Here is a 17,561-nt window from a genome sequence, read left to right on the forward strand (position 1 = left end):
TGGGACGTGTTTCTTCACCGTTTCACAGTTGGCGGTTGTGTACTCGCACACGGTCTAGCATGTGCATGCAAAGATGCCAGGTCATCTCTTCTGCCTTATAACACCGAGGTGTTGTTTTGTCTTTCACTCCCCCTCTTTCTTGATTTCGCTGTTACCTATGAGCAGGGGAATATAAATACACACAGAAGCACAGGCTGCTGCTGTGCAAACCGGCAGTGGTCGTCCTCACACCACTAGCTCAAGGTCACAGGGACAAACCAGAGGGAGAAGTGCTGCTATGCGGACAAGACAACCACAAAGAAAGCATGCTGTGACCTCCTAACCTCGCTAACCAACAGGACATGAGAGGCAGGAGGAAAGAGGGAGGGTTTATACAGCAGGGGGCGGCTGCCTTCTGTGACCTCCTTACCTCAGACCAGCCGCAAAACCACCGATGCTCCCTCGTAAAAAGAAAATGATCTGTTGTAGGCAGAGTCATAATGTGATTAAGGTGCACAGCAGGTGATTCCTGTAGGAGGCAGGCTGCACTCACATCACCCTGTGCAAGCCAGAATTTACATCCACACACACAGACACACACACTAACACACTGTCCGGGCAGACAGCTGGTGTGGAAATATGGGCTAAGATAGCTTCTTCTTCATCTCCATCAACAGGTGATGGGCCGTCAGTGTGAGGGTGTGCAGCTGTCGCTTGTACACGCCATGCGTTGTGTGTGCGATAACTGCGCTGTGTGTTGCACAGAACGTGACGCACATAGGTGTGAATGAGGCTGGGATTTTATCGCAGGCTGTCATGTTCCCCGCACTTTATTAGAGCTCGGCTGAAGAAGAGACAAGGCAAGCAACATCAGCAGTCACCGTCAATGTGTGTGTGTGTGTGTGTGTGTGTGAGAAAGATAGAGAACATACTGTAGTGCTTGGCTTCCAGCTTTGGCCTGACAGCTCGGTCCATATTCACAGGAACACACAGAAGGCAACATCAGCAATCACTGTCACACGTCCCTGTACACACTGCAGTTCCTCCACAGCATCATCAATACAGCTGAATGTCTGTGTGTCTGTGTGTGTGGGTCTGTTTGTGTGTCTGTGTGCGCTGTAACCTTCACCTTCTGCAGACTCGAGCTAAATGAGAAATGATTTTCTGCCTCACCAGTCACTTAACCCCCAACCTGTGCAGCCTTTAGGTGTCATAATTTAAATAAGTTGTTTTTAGTGTTATGTATAAAACAAATAAAAACTGCATGTAATACTACAAAAATAACAGCTAAAATTATTATATCAGGGTTAAAAAAAAAATAAAAAAATTGATGTTTAATGATGGGTGATGCAAACAATAATCATCTGATTGTCTCCTAAAGTCCAACAACATAACACAATGCTGTTTATGGACACATCCACATCGGCACACAAGTGTCAAAACACGGAAAAGCACCATGCATGGAAAACATGAGCACACAGACTGATGCACAGATACACACCGTTTCTGTCTTTCTCTCTCTCTCTCTCTCTCTCTCTCTCACACACACACAACCAGCTGTGTGGTGGAAGCAGGTGTCACTCTCAGCTCATTACCCCTGGCAGGGTTGATCACCCTGTTTGGAGAGCAATAAGACACACCTCACTGGAGAGATAGAGGGATGAGGGGGGCAGGAGGAGGAGAGAGGAGCAGGGAGGGAGGGAGGGAGGGAGAGAAGGAACATCAGGCTCCTGGTGTTGGAGATAGAGGGAGAAAGGTAGGAGGAGGAGGAGGAGAGTGTGTGAAGGTGCATGTGGCCTGTGAGATAGGAGGAGGAAGAGGAGATGGAAGGGTGGAGTGAGGATGAAGGAGGCGAAACAGGTGGAAGGAAGTGAAGCAGAGATGCTGTGTGAGTTCAGAGTTTAAAAAATCCTTTGACAAAAAAAGAGGTTATTTTTAGCAGCATGGTGGTGCTAAAAATATGTCATGGAGCAAGAACTGTCAAACTACCGTAGTTGCATAATCTGGAGACTAAAACTGCAGCAAGTGACATTTATTTTGTAATCCTCCCATAAAAGCCTATTAAAAGAGCTCTGCACCTGCTTTAGCGTGCATATTTCTATCTGACACAGAACAATGATGGACGTGTACCACCTGATTAATCAGTTTTTGTTGGCATGCTCCTTTAAACAACCCGCTAAATCGTCTCACTGTTTGTTGTGTCTCTGCAGGTACGACTACAAGGAGATGCTTCACAATTCCACCTTCTGTTTGGTGCCCCGCGGCAGACGTCTGGGCTCCTTTCGCTTCCTCGAGGCACTGCAGGTAAACAAGCAACACACACTCAAACACACACACACACAGTTCTGAGAGAGTGCTACACACAGTATATTCACGTCTACCAGCAGTATTACTGGGAAGAGAACTAATCGCTACCCACAGTCATCCTCCCACTTAGCATATTGTTTTAATGGTGCTACCTCTAGTATTAAAGGATCACTAAATCATTACCACCTTTATTTTTAACACTAATAGTATAATTAATAAAAACAAACAAGACCTTCGCTGAGAAGATTAGCCGACTCTAAATTTTGCCTGATTTTCTAAAAAAATATGAAAAGATGATCCTTATAAGCAGCTAAAGGTACAGTCCCGTGCCAGATGAGGACAATGCATGGAAGGTTTAATATAGCGTCTGTGGTGACGAGGTGATGAGTGGTTTGTTCAACAGCAACTGTTGCCATGGAGACACAGATTAACATAGAGTACAGTGAAGCTTCTGGTGGAAAATGCTATGAAGCGGCAGCCATATTCATGTTAGTGTCAAATAAAGAGTGAAGGATTATGGGTATTTGACCAACACAGCACATAGCAACAATGCAGTGATTGGTTAAAAAGGTCAACTTAGGGGCAATTTGTAATGCGCTACATGACGCCATGCTGGATTTGTAGCTGTTAGTGTTTTAAATTACTCTAAATTTAACCCTTGGATATGAGCTAACTTGGACCACTCTCCCAGTCACATTCTTTTGTAGCTAGCTTAGCTCTTATCCTGCATCATAACACCTGCAGCTCTATTGATGGAGTGTTTGTGTCTCGCTCCCAGAAGGGGGAGACAAACTGTTCTGTGCTGCAGCTTTAAAGGGTTAATAGAGACAGATCGGTGCAGACGTTTTTTAAGGTTAACACATAATGATTCCAACCATCAGTTTCTGATACCGGATCTACTTTTCCCTCCACTCTCTCCTCTTGATAGTTACACACACTTAACATCCATTTCTATAACTGCACTGCACTCTCCTGCATTATTACTGCACTGTCCTTTACCTCAACTTACGGTACACCGCTGTCCACAGAGTGCTCCCGAATAAGTGCGCTTATCTCACTATCAGCTGCCACGCACACACACACACACACACGCATGTAACAGCACTCTTCACTCAGAAGGCAAATCTGCCCTCTTCTCTCCTCTCTCTGTTTGTCTGACTCACTCCATCCATCGACTTGGAAGACGGAGGTTGAGTGTTTGCCGGCTTCAGTCTTTGCATGAGAAAGCAATTCTTCATAGAGGTCAACAGTCTGTGTGTGTGTGTATGTATGCATGGTGATTTGTGTGTGTTTCTGTGCATATGTGGAGGAGACAGCAGCAGAGCCCGAGGGCCAGTTCTGGTTTAGCTGACACCTTTATGACCCGGGAGTGACAGGGCCGTCATTACGTCAAACTCCCACCATGAAAACACACACAGACAACACACAAACACATACACACACACCAGCTGTTCCCTCTACCTCTCTCCTCATCCCTCCATCCTTCTGCCACTCCTTTTGCCAAAAGGTCACATTCAGCTCCTCTTTTCATCTCCTTTATATCTATTTATTCTCTTCCTTCTGATTTTTTTCCGGCAATAAATATCGTCACGTCTTAATGTTACCATTTTAAATCACTTAATATAAAGTTAAAAACAATCCGAGCAGACTTGTTGCGTCCTTTGACTTTCAGGCTCGTAAATGATTCAAGACAATTTTGGAAATCAAACAAACACAAGCAGATCGAGTGATTAAGGAATTCTTTTTGTGCACGTTTGAGCTCTCGTGCTGTTCCAGCAGTGCGCAGATGTTTGCTGCACATCTCAGGCTCAGTCAGTCAATGGCTGCAATGTATTTTTAGACTCTTAGTGTTTTTAAGTGAAAGCCACAACTGATCTTAAATTTTAATAGAGTTCAGCAACATGTGCATTTTTTAAAAGCACTTTTAGGTTCAGAGCCAGCATGATACTGTACAAGCCTTTTCCTTTCAGGTAGTTTTGTTGCTTATGCAGTTATTGCATATGTGGCTGTGAATCTAAACAGTGTTGTACAGGTCATGTCTAAAGGACTAGCTCTTTTTCTTCTGCTCCAAACATTCGATTTTCATTCTTCCCACCTGCTTTATGTTGTGTGCACTGTCTTTACTCTGGACTGTTATATCACATTTTGCACACAGTGTTGCTACGTGGTGCAAAGAAAAATCACAGTTAGTGACTAACTGGTGAGCAGAGAGAGAGATTTCTCTCTCAAGAGACTGTGGTCAAAAATAAAAAGATAATAAAAGCAGGCATACATTCATCACATGACGGAGAGAGAGGCTAGAAGAACCACATCATCAACCTGCGGCCTTCAAACAGGACCCCACACACACACACACACACACCATGAGAACACGGACACTGACATATTTCTGAAAAAATGTGCCTAAACTCAAAAAAACTCCTTTTCCTACCAAATAAAAAAATGCATTTGACTGTGTTTGTAAAGGGTTGTGTGTCTGTGTGTGTCTCAGGCTGCCTGTGTCCCGGTGATGCTGAGTAATGGATGGGAGCTGCCGTTCTCCGAGATCATCGACTGGAACACGGCCGCAGTCATCGGCGACGAGAGGCTGCTGCTGCAGGTAAATTACATGCTGTGCATGTCACCTGAAAGCAGCCTGCTGATACCCTGAACACACACGCACGCACACACACACCTCATCCGAAATCCTGTTTGGTTTTTTTTTTCCAGTGAAGTCAAGTAAACAAAACTCAGGCAGCATACCAAGTCCTCCGCTGCTTCACATTGTCACTCCGAGCCTCACATTGTTATGTGAGAGGGCAAATAAATAGAAGGAGCAAAAAGGATTTGCTTGGAATTGCTTGAACTTCACGGGGGAAAAGTAATTATATGCCCATTAAATCTTAATTTGAATGAAGTGTGTGATAATATTGTTTGACATTGAGTTTTAGAACATTCTGTGCCTGAGCCGTCCAGGAACCCTCTGCAGATTTATGCACTGAGCTGCAGTGCAGTGGGCCAACGTTCAGTTAATGTGATGCTTTAACGCATGTTTCTTTCTGTAAATGTGTGATTTCTTTATGAAACTACACACACTTAGAAGAATGTGGACACACTGTATTTACCAGAGTGCATAAAAAGTCTTTATAAGCCATTATCCCCCTCTTTAATGTGACACACAGCACTGTGAATGAACGTATTAAGCCCTCCTCTAAATGGCAGCTACAACATTTAAAGCTCTTTCTTTCTGTGTGTGACTGATCCAGCCTTTACTTGCCTTTACTTTTTTTGGATGCTTCACATGCTGCTCTTTTTATTAGAACCGACTCTTCTGGAGACTTTTGGATAAATAGAAGCAAATCAGCAATTTGCTTCATCAAAGCTTCCAGACTCCATTGAGAAAAACAGAGATTTCACCTCACAGAACACTGGAGCTGACGGTGTACCTCTGCCTCCAGTGGTTTGCTGCTTTGTGTTGTTGTGTTACTTTAGTGCGTCAACACTTTTTCAGCTCAAAATTAACAAGTTTAAAAGCAAAAATCAGTCCAGGCGTAGACAAGCAGCCTCTGTGTCCTTCTGAGAAGTAAAATGATTTATCAATGGAGTCTGGTGGCATTAAATATATACAATATATGTGGATAAGTACATCATAAAACCACTCCAAAGAGATCAACCTACTCCTTTACACACCTAATAATTCAGAAGTTGTCCTCATGACCATTTCCATTTACCACATTTGAAGTCCTCTTCATCACTGACTGCCGTTTGTCTTCTACAGATTCCGACGACGGTTCGCTCCATCCACCAGGATAAGATCCTGTCCCTCAGACAGCAGACTCAGTTCCTCTGGGAGGCCTACTTCTCCTCTGTGGAAAAGATAGTGCTGACCACACTGGAGGTGAGGGCACACATGTTTGCACATGCACATAATACAGCCAGCCTCTCTTGACTTCTCTCTCTCCTCCTCCTCCTCCTCATTCTTCCTCCATCATCAATCTTCCTCCCAGAGGGCTGCTGTGTCACAGCAGACTCTCTGCAAACTCTGCTGTATTCTCAGGCCTCCGTCTGGTGGTACAAGGCTAAAAGCAAATAGAAGTCGGACCTGGTAGTTCTTAGGAGTATTTCAGCCATATTTGATTTTTTTTTCCTTTAAATTCCAGCCAAAATCATCCTTGTGTGAAAGCAAAGGTGTTTCAAATGACCTCACAGTTGAGGGCAAAGAGGAGGAGCTGATCATTTGTGCTCTAGTAGTTGGGCTTTAGTAGCTGTGTGGTATGACAAAGAGAGCCTACAGTCCCTCTTCTAGCAGCGCAGGTTCAAATCCAGCCTCCGTTGCTTTCTCTGTCAAGATAGATTTGTCCTGTCCTCGCACCTATTGTTCCTGGTCACTGCATGATGTGTGAAGGTTTCAATAATCTTTGTCTTCGTGCATGGAAGCACTCTGCTGTAGCATCATCAGGTGACAGTATAGGCACCAAGATGCTGATATTAATGTGACGTAGAAATGAGATCAGCCTGCCCTGCTGCTGCCCTTCCTCTCACCTCCTACAGCCACACACATCAATTATATTAACAGTTTAGGGATTTTGTGACCGTGGAAAAAAACATGTTTTTCCTTACAATCCCCATCCCTCATTATTCAGTTTAAACAAGTTGTATATAGATGCAGGGATAACACCTGGACTCACTGCCGGCTTCATGCTGTGGTTACAAATACCTCCTATTTCCTGCCTCCTTCCTCATTCAAGTACCCCATCACGCATTTAATTTCCTTTCTTACTGCGCGGCTAAAGCCTCGGAGCGAGATCCCTCTCAATGCTACAACCTCACCTTTCACTTCTTCCCCACAGACACACACACGCACACACAGACACACACACTCAAGCACACGGTGCAGTTAATCTGTCGTAGCTTCTGTATCTTGAGTCTGTCTGATTTCAGCTACCTCTGCATCTCTGCTCTGTTTGTTATCTCAGCCTGTCTCACCATGAGCTATCTCACACACACACACACACACACACACACACACACACACACACACACACCTCCATATGTCAAGATGTGTCAGCCCAGATACACATGGCACCACCCAGGCATAACCTTGCTGACATGTTGTCACGCCGCACTAAAGTGCAAGGTGACACGGCAAAAGCCTATGACTCACTGTGTGTGTGTGTGTGTGTGTGTGTTCATATTGAATACAGCAACAGCTAAATGCTTAATCCTGACTGACTGTCCTGTAAGAAGAGAAGAGGGTAAGAGGGGAGGAAGGCTGAATAGGAGCAGGGGTGACATATGTAAATGACGTTGCCGTGGCAGCCATTGAGATAACGAGCGACATGGTTTATTCATCCTGTTGGGTCTGCACACACACACAAACACACACACACACACACACAGCAGATCTTTAATGGACACTCACACTCCAATATCTTGACAGATTGAATGCTGCTCACACACACTTGCTCTTGCTTTTGCTTTTATTGACTTTAACATCCAAACTGTGTGTGTGTGCGTGTGTGTAAAATAGGTACACACAAGTTCAACCTATCATGCAGTGTTTCCTGTCAGGAAGCGGCCACGTTTCAACCAATCACAAGGTCAATATCGGCGAACCCGCGCTGCTGGTACTACCTATTAAACTCACCTATTAACGCGGAGCTCGCAGTGTGCTCCCTCGGAAGCAGGATTTATCTATCATGCTCTAATTGGTTGATTGTGGCTGTTCTGAGGTGAGATTGAGTCGTTCATCATGTCCCGACCGAGGGCTGCAGACGGGGGAGGAGCTGCAGCCAAGCGAGCAGAATTGCCCCTCATAAGGTGCAAAGGGCTTGGGGCAGTGGTTGAAGGGGGTGGTGGGGGGGTGGTTAAGGTGGCAGGCAGTGTGAAGGTAACAGATTCGGAGTTAATCTGTTTTTCTGAGGCAAATGGTTATTGACTGGCCTTTGGGACAAAGGGAAAAGTAAGAGAAGCCAACACAGAGCTGAGAATTCTGATGTTTCTTTGTCGATATGATTACTGTAAGCCCCCTCCAGCTGTATTATTTTACAGTTTGATCAGCCGCTCACCCGATGCATCCTTCCTTTGAGACACCGAGCCAGCAGCCACCGCCTCCTGATTCAATAGCAGCCATAAAGCACAGCCCGCAAACCTTTGTCTGTTTTACTGAAGCAATTTAGCATGGCTCAAGGGCACAACAGCAATATCTCTGTGTGTGTGTGTGTTCAGCAGAGGCCGGCCACGAGCTGCAGCAGGGGCAGAAATAGTGCTCATTCTGACATCTGACTGTTTGACTGACTGCTGTATTTGGGCACAGAAAGGATCGGGGCAGGCCTGAGCGGCTGCTGCGTACATACAGCCGATGACTCTCTCTCCCGCCCCTCCTCATGGCCGACCGGCGGCTTTTGACTTGTGATCTGTTTTCAAAGAAGAGCTCAGTTTGGTTTGTCTGCAGAAGAAATATTACACAATAACATAGATTTCCTTCAGCTTCTCTTTGTGCCACAGCGATTCACTCCTGACACGATCAATAGCTGCTATTGAGGTGATACAAAGCAAACTTCCAACACCCACCAACGCCTGCAGACTCACTTTTATAAGCATTTTTCTCCTGCTCTAATTCTCCGCTCTTGAATAAGACTGAGATTATTGTATCTGTGCTGATATTCACGTTTATGACTTCTTCTCTTTTTTTTGTGTGGAAGCTAATTTCTCAGTGTGAAAGGTTTTATAGGTGTGATTATAAGGCTCATTGATCAAATCCTTCATAATATTAAAGTTGTTCCTTTATCTGCACAAATATTTCAGGTTTTTACGAGGCATGTGGGATCTGACTGAGATGTTATTTAAAGGCAGTTTTGTGTTGGTTTGAAGCTGCTTTTCGTCTGAATTGAAAGTGAAGAAGACCTTGGAGCTGAGATTTGTAATTAAAATGACTCGACCGCAGTGTTTTTATTAATTGCTCTGTAGCCTTCAAAGCAGCACAGATGTTTAGAGGTCTGTATAGAAATGTATCTCAGTGTTTTTAACAACCTTTAGCCTCTAAATGTTAAAAATTAAAGTGTCTCTGGTGATGACAGAGAATTAAAAATGACTTGGGGTGTGTAAAATCTGCCGGTCAGGCCTGCACTGGTTAAAATGCACTCCTCTCTGGTGCCTTCTGCAGCTTTATGTTTGAACGAGCGCCTATCTGTAAAAGCTAGACAAGCATACGTTTACAAGGCTTCAGACTGCAGAGACTGTAAGACTCTCCGGGAACAGAGACAATATGAGGACAGGGTCGACAGGGAGGCAGCAAGGGCCGCCGCCGCCGCCGCCAGAGGCTTAAATAAAAAAAAAAAGTCCAATCTTGCAGGTCTGACAAATATTGTGTGTCTCTCCCCGTCGCTGTCGTCTGCTCTTTTCAGCAGCTGTCAGGATAGTCCCATTAACGTCCAGCATTCTCACATACATCTCCGTCCAAGCGACGTCTAGAAAAGTGCAGCAGGACGTTAAAAGCACATAGGCTGTGTGTAAGTGTGGACAAATTGTCTGAGATGTCGCCCAGAGAGGAGCAGTTTTGAGTCCCTGTAGGAGGCTCAGAAAGAAGCCATAAACTCCAAATACAGGCAAAAATATGGAGCCTAAGAAACAGGACGCTCGCAATGTAAAGGAACTCAGCTGTCACTCCAATCAGTCCATTATTATGCAGAATTTAAGTCATATAATTAAAACAAGTGAGTGATTTAAAGGTGTTACACTGTGTGCAGGAACCAGAAGTGTTTTTGTACCAAACATGTTATATCATTTTATAGAGCCAGCCCCTAGAGGCCGTGGAGGGAACTGCAGTTTTATCACAGTAGATTCTACCAATAGTCAAGGATTATTTGGCTTTCATACTTTCTCATAATTTTCACTTCACTAAGACTTTTATATATAACTTGTTCTCATAAGAGTATTTTTTAAACCCAGTTTATTTTGTGTTACCGTGTGTGTCTGTGTGCAGATCATCCAGGACCGCGTGCTGGAGCACGGCTCCCGCAGCAGCCTGATGTGGAACAGTCACCCTGGGGGCCTGTTCGCTCTGCCGCAGTACTCCGGATACCTGGGAGACTTCCCCTTCTACTACGCCACACTGGGTCAGTAACACACACGCACACACACACACACCGACTCACACCATCAACTGTACAAAGTGCTGTTATATAACAGCAATCCCGCTTTCACGCGCCTGTGTACTGTAACAAGGAAGTGACCCACAAAGGTTGGTCTGAGAAGTTTCCTCTTCATCCTTGTCGCTCCGATTCTTGTCATCATCAAAACAAGCTGCGTCTTTGTGTTTGTGTCCAGCTGTGATTTTGGACTTTGAACAATAAGAAAAACGTCCCTCGCCTCTGATCCGCTGCCCTCCTCCAACAGCAGCAAGTGGAGTGGACCAATGGGCCTTTGACGGATGTTTGTATTAGCCCTGCTGACACATCAGCCCGTCCATCATTGCTTTTTTGAGTCAGCATTGCTACCGCTGCTGCGGTGAGGCCAATTCCTCCCGCTACGGTTCAGCGGCGTCGAGTTTTCACCCCCTCCCCACCTCCCCTCACCACATATCTGCAACCCGGGAGCTGCTCCGTCCCTCACTCCATCACTCCATCATCCACCGCCGCTGCCACACACACACACACACAATAGTACAAATTCAGTTGATGGAGCACCCGGGGTGGAGAGTGGATATTAAAATGGATGGGAGCAGTGACAGGCGAGGATTACAACCAGTTTATTTGTTTGTCGAACAGGAAGCAATTAAACACGGATAGTTTTTTAGGAGACGGGGCGGCCTGATGGGTAAATGAGTTTGTTTTTAAGTGACACTACTTCTCCTCTAAGAGATAATAACGACACACACACACACACTTTTATAATTGATATTAGCACTCAGGCTCTCACAGTGGGAGCTTGTTTTTATTGCTTTAGCAAAATGGACTTTTGATTAAGAAGCTGAAAGATAGTGGATTTTAATAACATGCACAGTTGAGAATAATAAAAATAACACAAAGTGCCCACTTTATCAGGGAACACCTGCAACATCTAGCCCAACATCTGCCTTCACACAGACGACGCAGCTCAGATTTGATTGTCACTTGCATTATTAATATGCATTATTACTGTGCTGTGTTAAATATGTTTGTCTTTTAACATCCTTTAAATAATCCTGTATTGTTTGGCCTCAAGGTGACACATTCTTCTGCAAGATATTTACTGTATGTCACCGTGGAACAAACTCCTCTGATTTTACATGCAATTATATAGATGTACCCAATTAAAGTCACCATCAAAGATGGCAGTATGTAGATGAACTAAAGAAAATTCAACTTAAACGGAGAAAAGTCAGTGAATTTACTACTGATGTTTTGTTGTAGTCCATTAAAACATCATAAGTGCTTTTTACAAAATTTTGGGGGACTGGCTGCAGGGACTTCCTCACATTGAGCCACAATACATAATAATAATTGATAATAAAAACAGTGAGATTTGCTCAAACTACAAGAACACAGAGGGCTGTGAGGGAACAGATACTATGGTGAGAGGGCTGACGGACCATGCAGCATGCACGTCGGCTGTGTTCGAAATCACTCGCTCACACACTCCCTACTCCCCATACGGGGAGTTCAATGTAGGGCAGCATACAATGAACTCATTGTGAAAGCATTTTTGGACATTTCGGACTCGACCTCTGTCATGTTCTGTCGTTGTTAATGACGTCATTGCTGTCACAAATTAAACGAGCCGATCTCTGCCGGCTAAACAACCTCTGTTGTCAGCAGTTATAATTTGTGCCGTTATAGCCCAATAAACGTTTTATGGCAAAACATAAATAAAGCATCATTATATTTATAAGACGTGACGTAACGTCCGTTCACGTTCTCTTCGCCGGTCTGCTCAATGCATGATGGTACATATCACTAAAAGTAGTGACCATCGGATGGACACTACTTTTCAAGATGCATTGTGGGATACATTGAGGGCCTTATATGGGGTCTATAATTTCTCACTAAGAATATAGACAGCACTACAAAATGGCGGAGCCTCTATATAGGGCCATATATAGTGATTAGGGAGTGATTTTTCTGTATTTCTGTATAAATATGACCTCTGAATTATACCTGTGAATTCTAATATTGAAACCTTTGCTCGTGTTTATGCAGAAATATTACGTATGTAATTTTTTCACCTAAGTCTGTCGACATGTGTCCACATGTCCTGTCTGTGTGGTGTCATTGTGGGCCCTGAAGTGCCCTCAAAACAGCTGAATCAGTGCGTCGCTCCGAACTTTAAGCCGCTGAGATGTGTAATGTGCTGACGCAGGATGAGATAAAAGCCACCGAGCAGCATGTGCTAAAAGGCAGAAAACAGCATGCACATCCAAAATTTAGGCTGCGTGACATCAACCCCGCTCCAGGTTTCCTTCAGTGCTTCATTCCAAGTCTGTTGATGAGCTTGTTGCAGATTTATATTCCAGGTGTTTAAAAAGTTTTTAAGACTCATCATAAAAGCTGCTCCTCTAATGTCGCCTCCTCCCCGCCATGCTTTGCTGGTTTAAGTTAGATTAGATTTAAATTAGGAAAAGTTGGATGTCCTCTATGATCTGTCTTGCTCAGTATCTTATTTTCTTCTCATTTTCAGCCTCGATTGCTTGATTCCACCATCAAGTCAGGCTGAATTTAAAGTCGCAGCAGCCGTTAGTTGTGTTTATTGGCTTGCAGACGCAGCTGAAGGGGTCGGTGATCAGGAGATGTGGCTTTTTCAAAACACATTAACAGCGTGGAACATTTTATCTTGGGAAAATTAACTGCAGACAAACACCTTTCATCAAACATGTTTTTCTGTCCATCTGTTGTGTTTTCAGGTATTAGACCGTACCCCAAGTTCACAGCGGTCATCCACGCCGTCTCCCCTCTGATCTCTCAGTCCCAGCCCATACTCAAGCTGCTGGTAGCTGTGGCCAAATCCCAGTACTGTGCACAGGTAAAGCGTGTGTGTGTGTGTGTGTGTTTGTCTGTGTGTGTCTTCACCCAGCTCCCTCAAGAATCCTCCCCTGATCTCCACCATGTGACTCCCCAAATTGCCTGGAATTATGTAGCTCACATGGCTATTTTGCAATCACATTTTCCAAGCGGAGCAACAACAGAGCTCATCCTCCATCCCAGTGTGTTTGTGTGTTAACTCCGGTGGATTGAATTAGAGCGGCGGTTTGTAGAGCTGCTACATCTGTCTCCATGGCAGCCAAACCCCCTTCAGCACAGCTGGAGATGGCATGTATTGATTCCCCTGCTTGCTCCTTACCAAAGCAGGAAATGAAATGGAATTTGCTCCCTGATGGCTGTGTGTGTGTGTGTGTGTGTTCGTTGAGTGTATGAGTGAGCGAGTTTCTGTTGCTGCAGAATGGTATTGACATCTTCTTGTTTTGACATTTCAAACTCCTCTAAAGCAAAAACAAACCACTCACATGTGGCTTTTGTCTGACTGAACAGAAGTAACAGAAGTAAAGTAAAAGAAGTAAAGCAACTCGACTAAAAAAGGGTTAATCAAACTGTTCCATGGTCTAATTAGTGGAAAATAACCTGAAAATATTCCAAACTTTCCATTCATTGACTAAATGCCGCAGCTTTAGAGGATGTAATAAGTATTTACACGATAACTTTGTGTGTTTGTCGGCTTCCTGTTCCCGATCTCCCCAGTTTGCTCTGCCTAAACTTGCACTCATCACCCTTCATCAAAATCACAAAACATGACCTAAAGAATGCAGTAAATACATACAATAGATGGGTGTCCACATACTTTTGTCCGTTTGGTAGAGAGATGTAAAACCGACACTCAAACGCAATGGAACTAAAGATGTTTTGTTTTGGTCAACAGGTTTAGACTTAGTCTTTAAATACAGGCAGCGTGACCTGTAGATGGTGTTTTCCATTTAAAAGGCTGCGTTGTAAAGACTGTGTCCTTCGATGGAGGTGAAATGGAACCTTACACTGAAAAACTAAACAATCCTAACTGAAGTGTTGCCACTAAACTAAACTCACTTGAATAGATGATGCACAACTGCCTGGTTAAAAACAACTGTACGTGAGTTTTTTTATCGACTGCTGCAGTCACAAAGGAAGTATTGGGGTTGATTTTCAGCCTTCCACTGTGCACTAAAAGCCACCTGCACATCCTATTATCGACACTATTCCAGCAGACCAAACATAGCGGCTGGTTAAATAATAAACTCTACCTTCTTATTATTTTTAATGTAGGAGCTTTTGTGTTTGCGTTCTCAGGGCTCTGCATGCAGAGTGGAGAGCCAGGTACACAGCCGGGGTGTTTTCTTCCACTCTCACTGAAGAAAGAGAGAGAAAGGGGAAGAGAGGGAAGGGAGAGGAGGGGGAGCTCCTGAGGAAAGGGATATAAATAAATGAATGGAGTGGAGAGAATGAAAGAACATGGAGGGTGGAGGAGGCTAAATTGGACGCAGGAAAGCTTTTGAAGCGCGTTCTGACACAGTGGACCTCCTGCTGAGTGTGTGAGAGTGTGTGCATGCACATTTTAAGGGGGAAGCTTTCCTTCCTCTCTCACTGCAGAGCCACTTTCCTCCTCCAGTCACACACACACACACACACACACACACACACACACCATGGGCACCATGAGAGTGCTGGTGAGCTGACAGAGACACCATCTGTCTTTCTAATGAAACAGGAATAAAAGCCTGTGCGGGTGGATTTACACCTTTCTCTGCTGGCTGTGCAGGCTGTTTACCTGCTATTAGTCCAGGGGCCAGACGAGATGTCGGTACCACTGAAAAGATACATGTCCGTAGTCAACATTTTGGTATGATAACCCCATTGAAGTCACATCTGAATTATTGTTTTCAGCTGTTAAAGTTAACCATCCCCTGATGAAAAAAATACCTGCTGCATATCTTGGTATTGGCTCTTGTTAAGGACATATTCTAAGGATTCAGGAAATGTGTAATTTACCCATGTTAAGTCATTCTGAGGGGGTGATTTTCAGCCTTATATCAGGCGGACAGCTATTCAAAGAAAGCAGTGAGGTCACAGTGAGGTTACAACTATACAACTTGAAGGTTAGGGTTACAACTAGGGTCAGAGTTAGGAAGGTCGCAGAGTTGTGGTTCAATGTTCGATGCATTCGGCTCACTGAGACCATTATGGAAATGTCTCACTTGAGGCTCTTGTTATTGGTAGGTCCAGTCAGGGTGCAGCATCCCCAAGGAGGGGCTGCAGAAGGACGCCGTGTTTGATGTGGTTAATGTCAGAATAATGTGAAACTTTATTGATCCCTGCAGGGAAATTCCTGTAGCGCCGCTGTGGAGTCATTTAGTGACTCGTTCAAGGACATTTCAGCAGGGCCGATGTTAGCCCACAACTCTGCGTCTTGGTTTATTGGTTTAATTTTGACTAAAAAATCAGAGTAACATTTGGCATAATTTGGCTGCTTCCTACTTCCTGTCCAAAAGATAAAGAAAAAATAAACAAATTCACCTACCTTGCTAATAGCTGTAGCTTAAATCATTGTATTAATCCATCTGTCATCATCAAGTTTTTGGATATAATGTAGAAAAAGGCACCAATATTATATCATATTCTTTTAATTCAAAATAACATTTTTTTCTGCTGATGTCACCTGCATCTGAAAAAATAAAACATTAAACTTCCACAAAGCTAATTTGTTAATTATGGTTTTTTTTTCTCTGAAACCCCCAAAAAATATATAATGTTGTGCTGGACACTCAAGTTTAGCCTGCCATGCTAACATCTGTACAGTTTAAAGTTCAAAGCCTCTTTAGTGACTTTACTTACCAGGTGGAGCTAGCATTAGCTTAGCATGCAGGCTTTAAAAAGTAGCCAGACAAATTAAATATTCTTTTAGTATAGTACAAATAGTATTTTAAAATGTAACTCCTTCCCAGCTGCCACTTCCACAGCTCTAACATGGGGCTCAGTGGCTTTACCTCCCTCCAGATAACATGTAATGTATGATAGAATGGGCTGAGATCTGAGACTTTATCTGTGTGTAAGGTCAGACAGGATCGCGTGTGTTTCCCATCAAATATTAATGAGTGCTGTTGCAGCACGGTGAAGCGGCTGACCTGCAGGTCGCCGAGCGGCAGACCGGGCCACATGAAACGTGACATGACTGTGGCTGAGAGCATGACTTCTTTATGTAGGACACCATCCGGTCTTCACAATGTTGTGATAAGCAGCGGGACCTGATAATGTGATGAGTTCAGTTATAGACTGAATTATGAAGAAAAAAAAGAAACAGTGTGGAGTCATAATTGGAAATATTTTATCACTTCAGTTGCCCTTCTGGCTCTTTAACATCCAGTCAGCCTGTAATAAGGTGACATTTGCCAGCCACAGGCCACGTAAATGTCACATGTTCATTGGCAAGTTAGGGAGAAAATAACATTAGTAACAATGTGCAAGTTAAAAAAAAACAACCTTTTGTTCTGTTCTTCAGATCATCGTCCTGTGGAACTCTGACAAACCTCTCCCCGCCAAACACCGCTGGCCCACCACGTCGGTGCCCGTCATCGTCATCGAGGGAGAGAATAAGGTGAACTCACACACACACACACACTCTTACTCTCACAGATGTGATCAGTATCATTTCTAATTACACAGCTCCTCTCATATTCTCAAACATAAAGCTACTGTATCTGGGCACATTGTGAGTTTCTGGGCGTTAATGAGTTTCGATTTGTGGCCGCACTCGTCCCATTAACAGAGAGTTTGTGTGGTTTTAATTAAATCTCAGTAATGAGGATTATATACATTGGGATAAAAAAGAAAGGCTGGCAGGCTGCTGCATATTGTGTACTGAACAGATCAGGTGGGAATATGTGCAGAAGCATCGTTTCATTTTGAAACTTCATGAATGATCAGCTGAGGAGGGTGATCTAGAAACAGCTTTGCTGTAAGCAAACCTTTGCATGTGGCTCAAAACTTGCACAAATACAGTGTTTGGGTCAAGATGCCTTTATTGTGACTGCTGCTTTTATTTTGAAAGATCCTTCACATGAAGGTGAGGCTGTGTTAAACTCTCTCTCAGAGGTCTCTCTCTCACACATACACACACTTGCATTTTAACTCTGGCCCTTGTTTTTTTACATCACCTGCCAATCAGAGGAAGAGGGTTTCCACATCAGTGTCAGTCACACGGCGATGCGCTGGGTTTATAGTTTACCTCTCCCCGTGGCTCTGAGTGGTTTCTCCCAAGCTGTCAATCACAGCGGGAGGCCCCTGTGTGTGTCCGTA

General features: G+C 44.1%; 1 protein-coding gene across 1 annotated transcript in view; it reads left to right on the plus strand.

The window, feature by feature from the left end:
* ext1b (exostosin glycosyltransferase 1b) overlaps positions 1 to 17,561 on the plus strand; it is an 89,875-nt gene that overhangs the window by 60,661 nt on the left and 11,653 nt on the right. The window contains exons 3-8 of the mRNA XM_028422809.1: positions 2,190 to 2,283; positions 4,778 to 4,885; positions 6,044 to 6,163; positions 10,250 to 10,382; positions 13,145 to 13,263; positions 16,765 to 16,860. Of these exons, the coding sequence (XP_028278610.1) occupies positions 2,190 to 2,283; positions 4,778 to 4,885; positions 6,044 to 6,163; positions 10,250 to 10,382; positions 13,145 to 13,263; positions 16,765 to 16,860 (670 nt within the window). The remainder of the gene's footprint in view (positions 1 to 2,189; positions 2,284 to 4,777; positions 4,886 to 6,043; positions 6,164 to 10,249; positions 10,383 to 13,144; positions 13,264 to 16,764; positions 16,861 to 17,561) is intronic.

Source organism: Parambassis ranga, chromosome 2, assembly GCF_900634625.1.
Source record: "Parambassis ranga chromosome 2, fParRan2.1, whole genome shotgun sequence".
NCBI lineage: Eukaryota > Metazoa > Chordata > Actinopteri > Ambassidae > Parambassis > Parambassis ranga.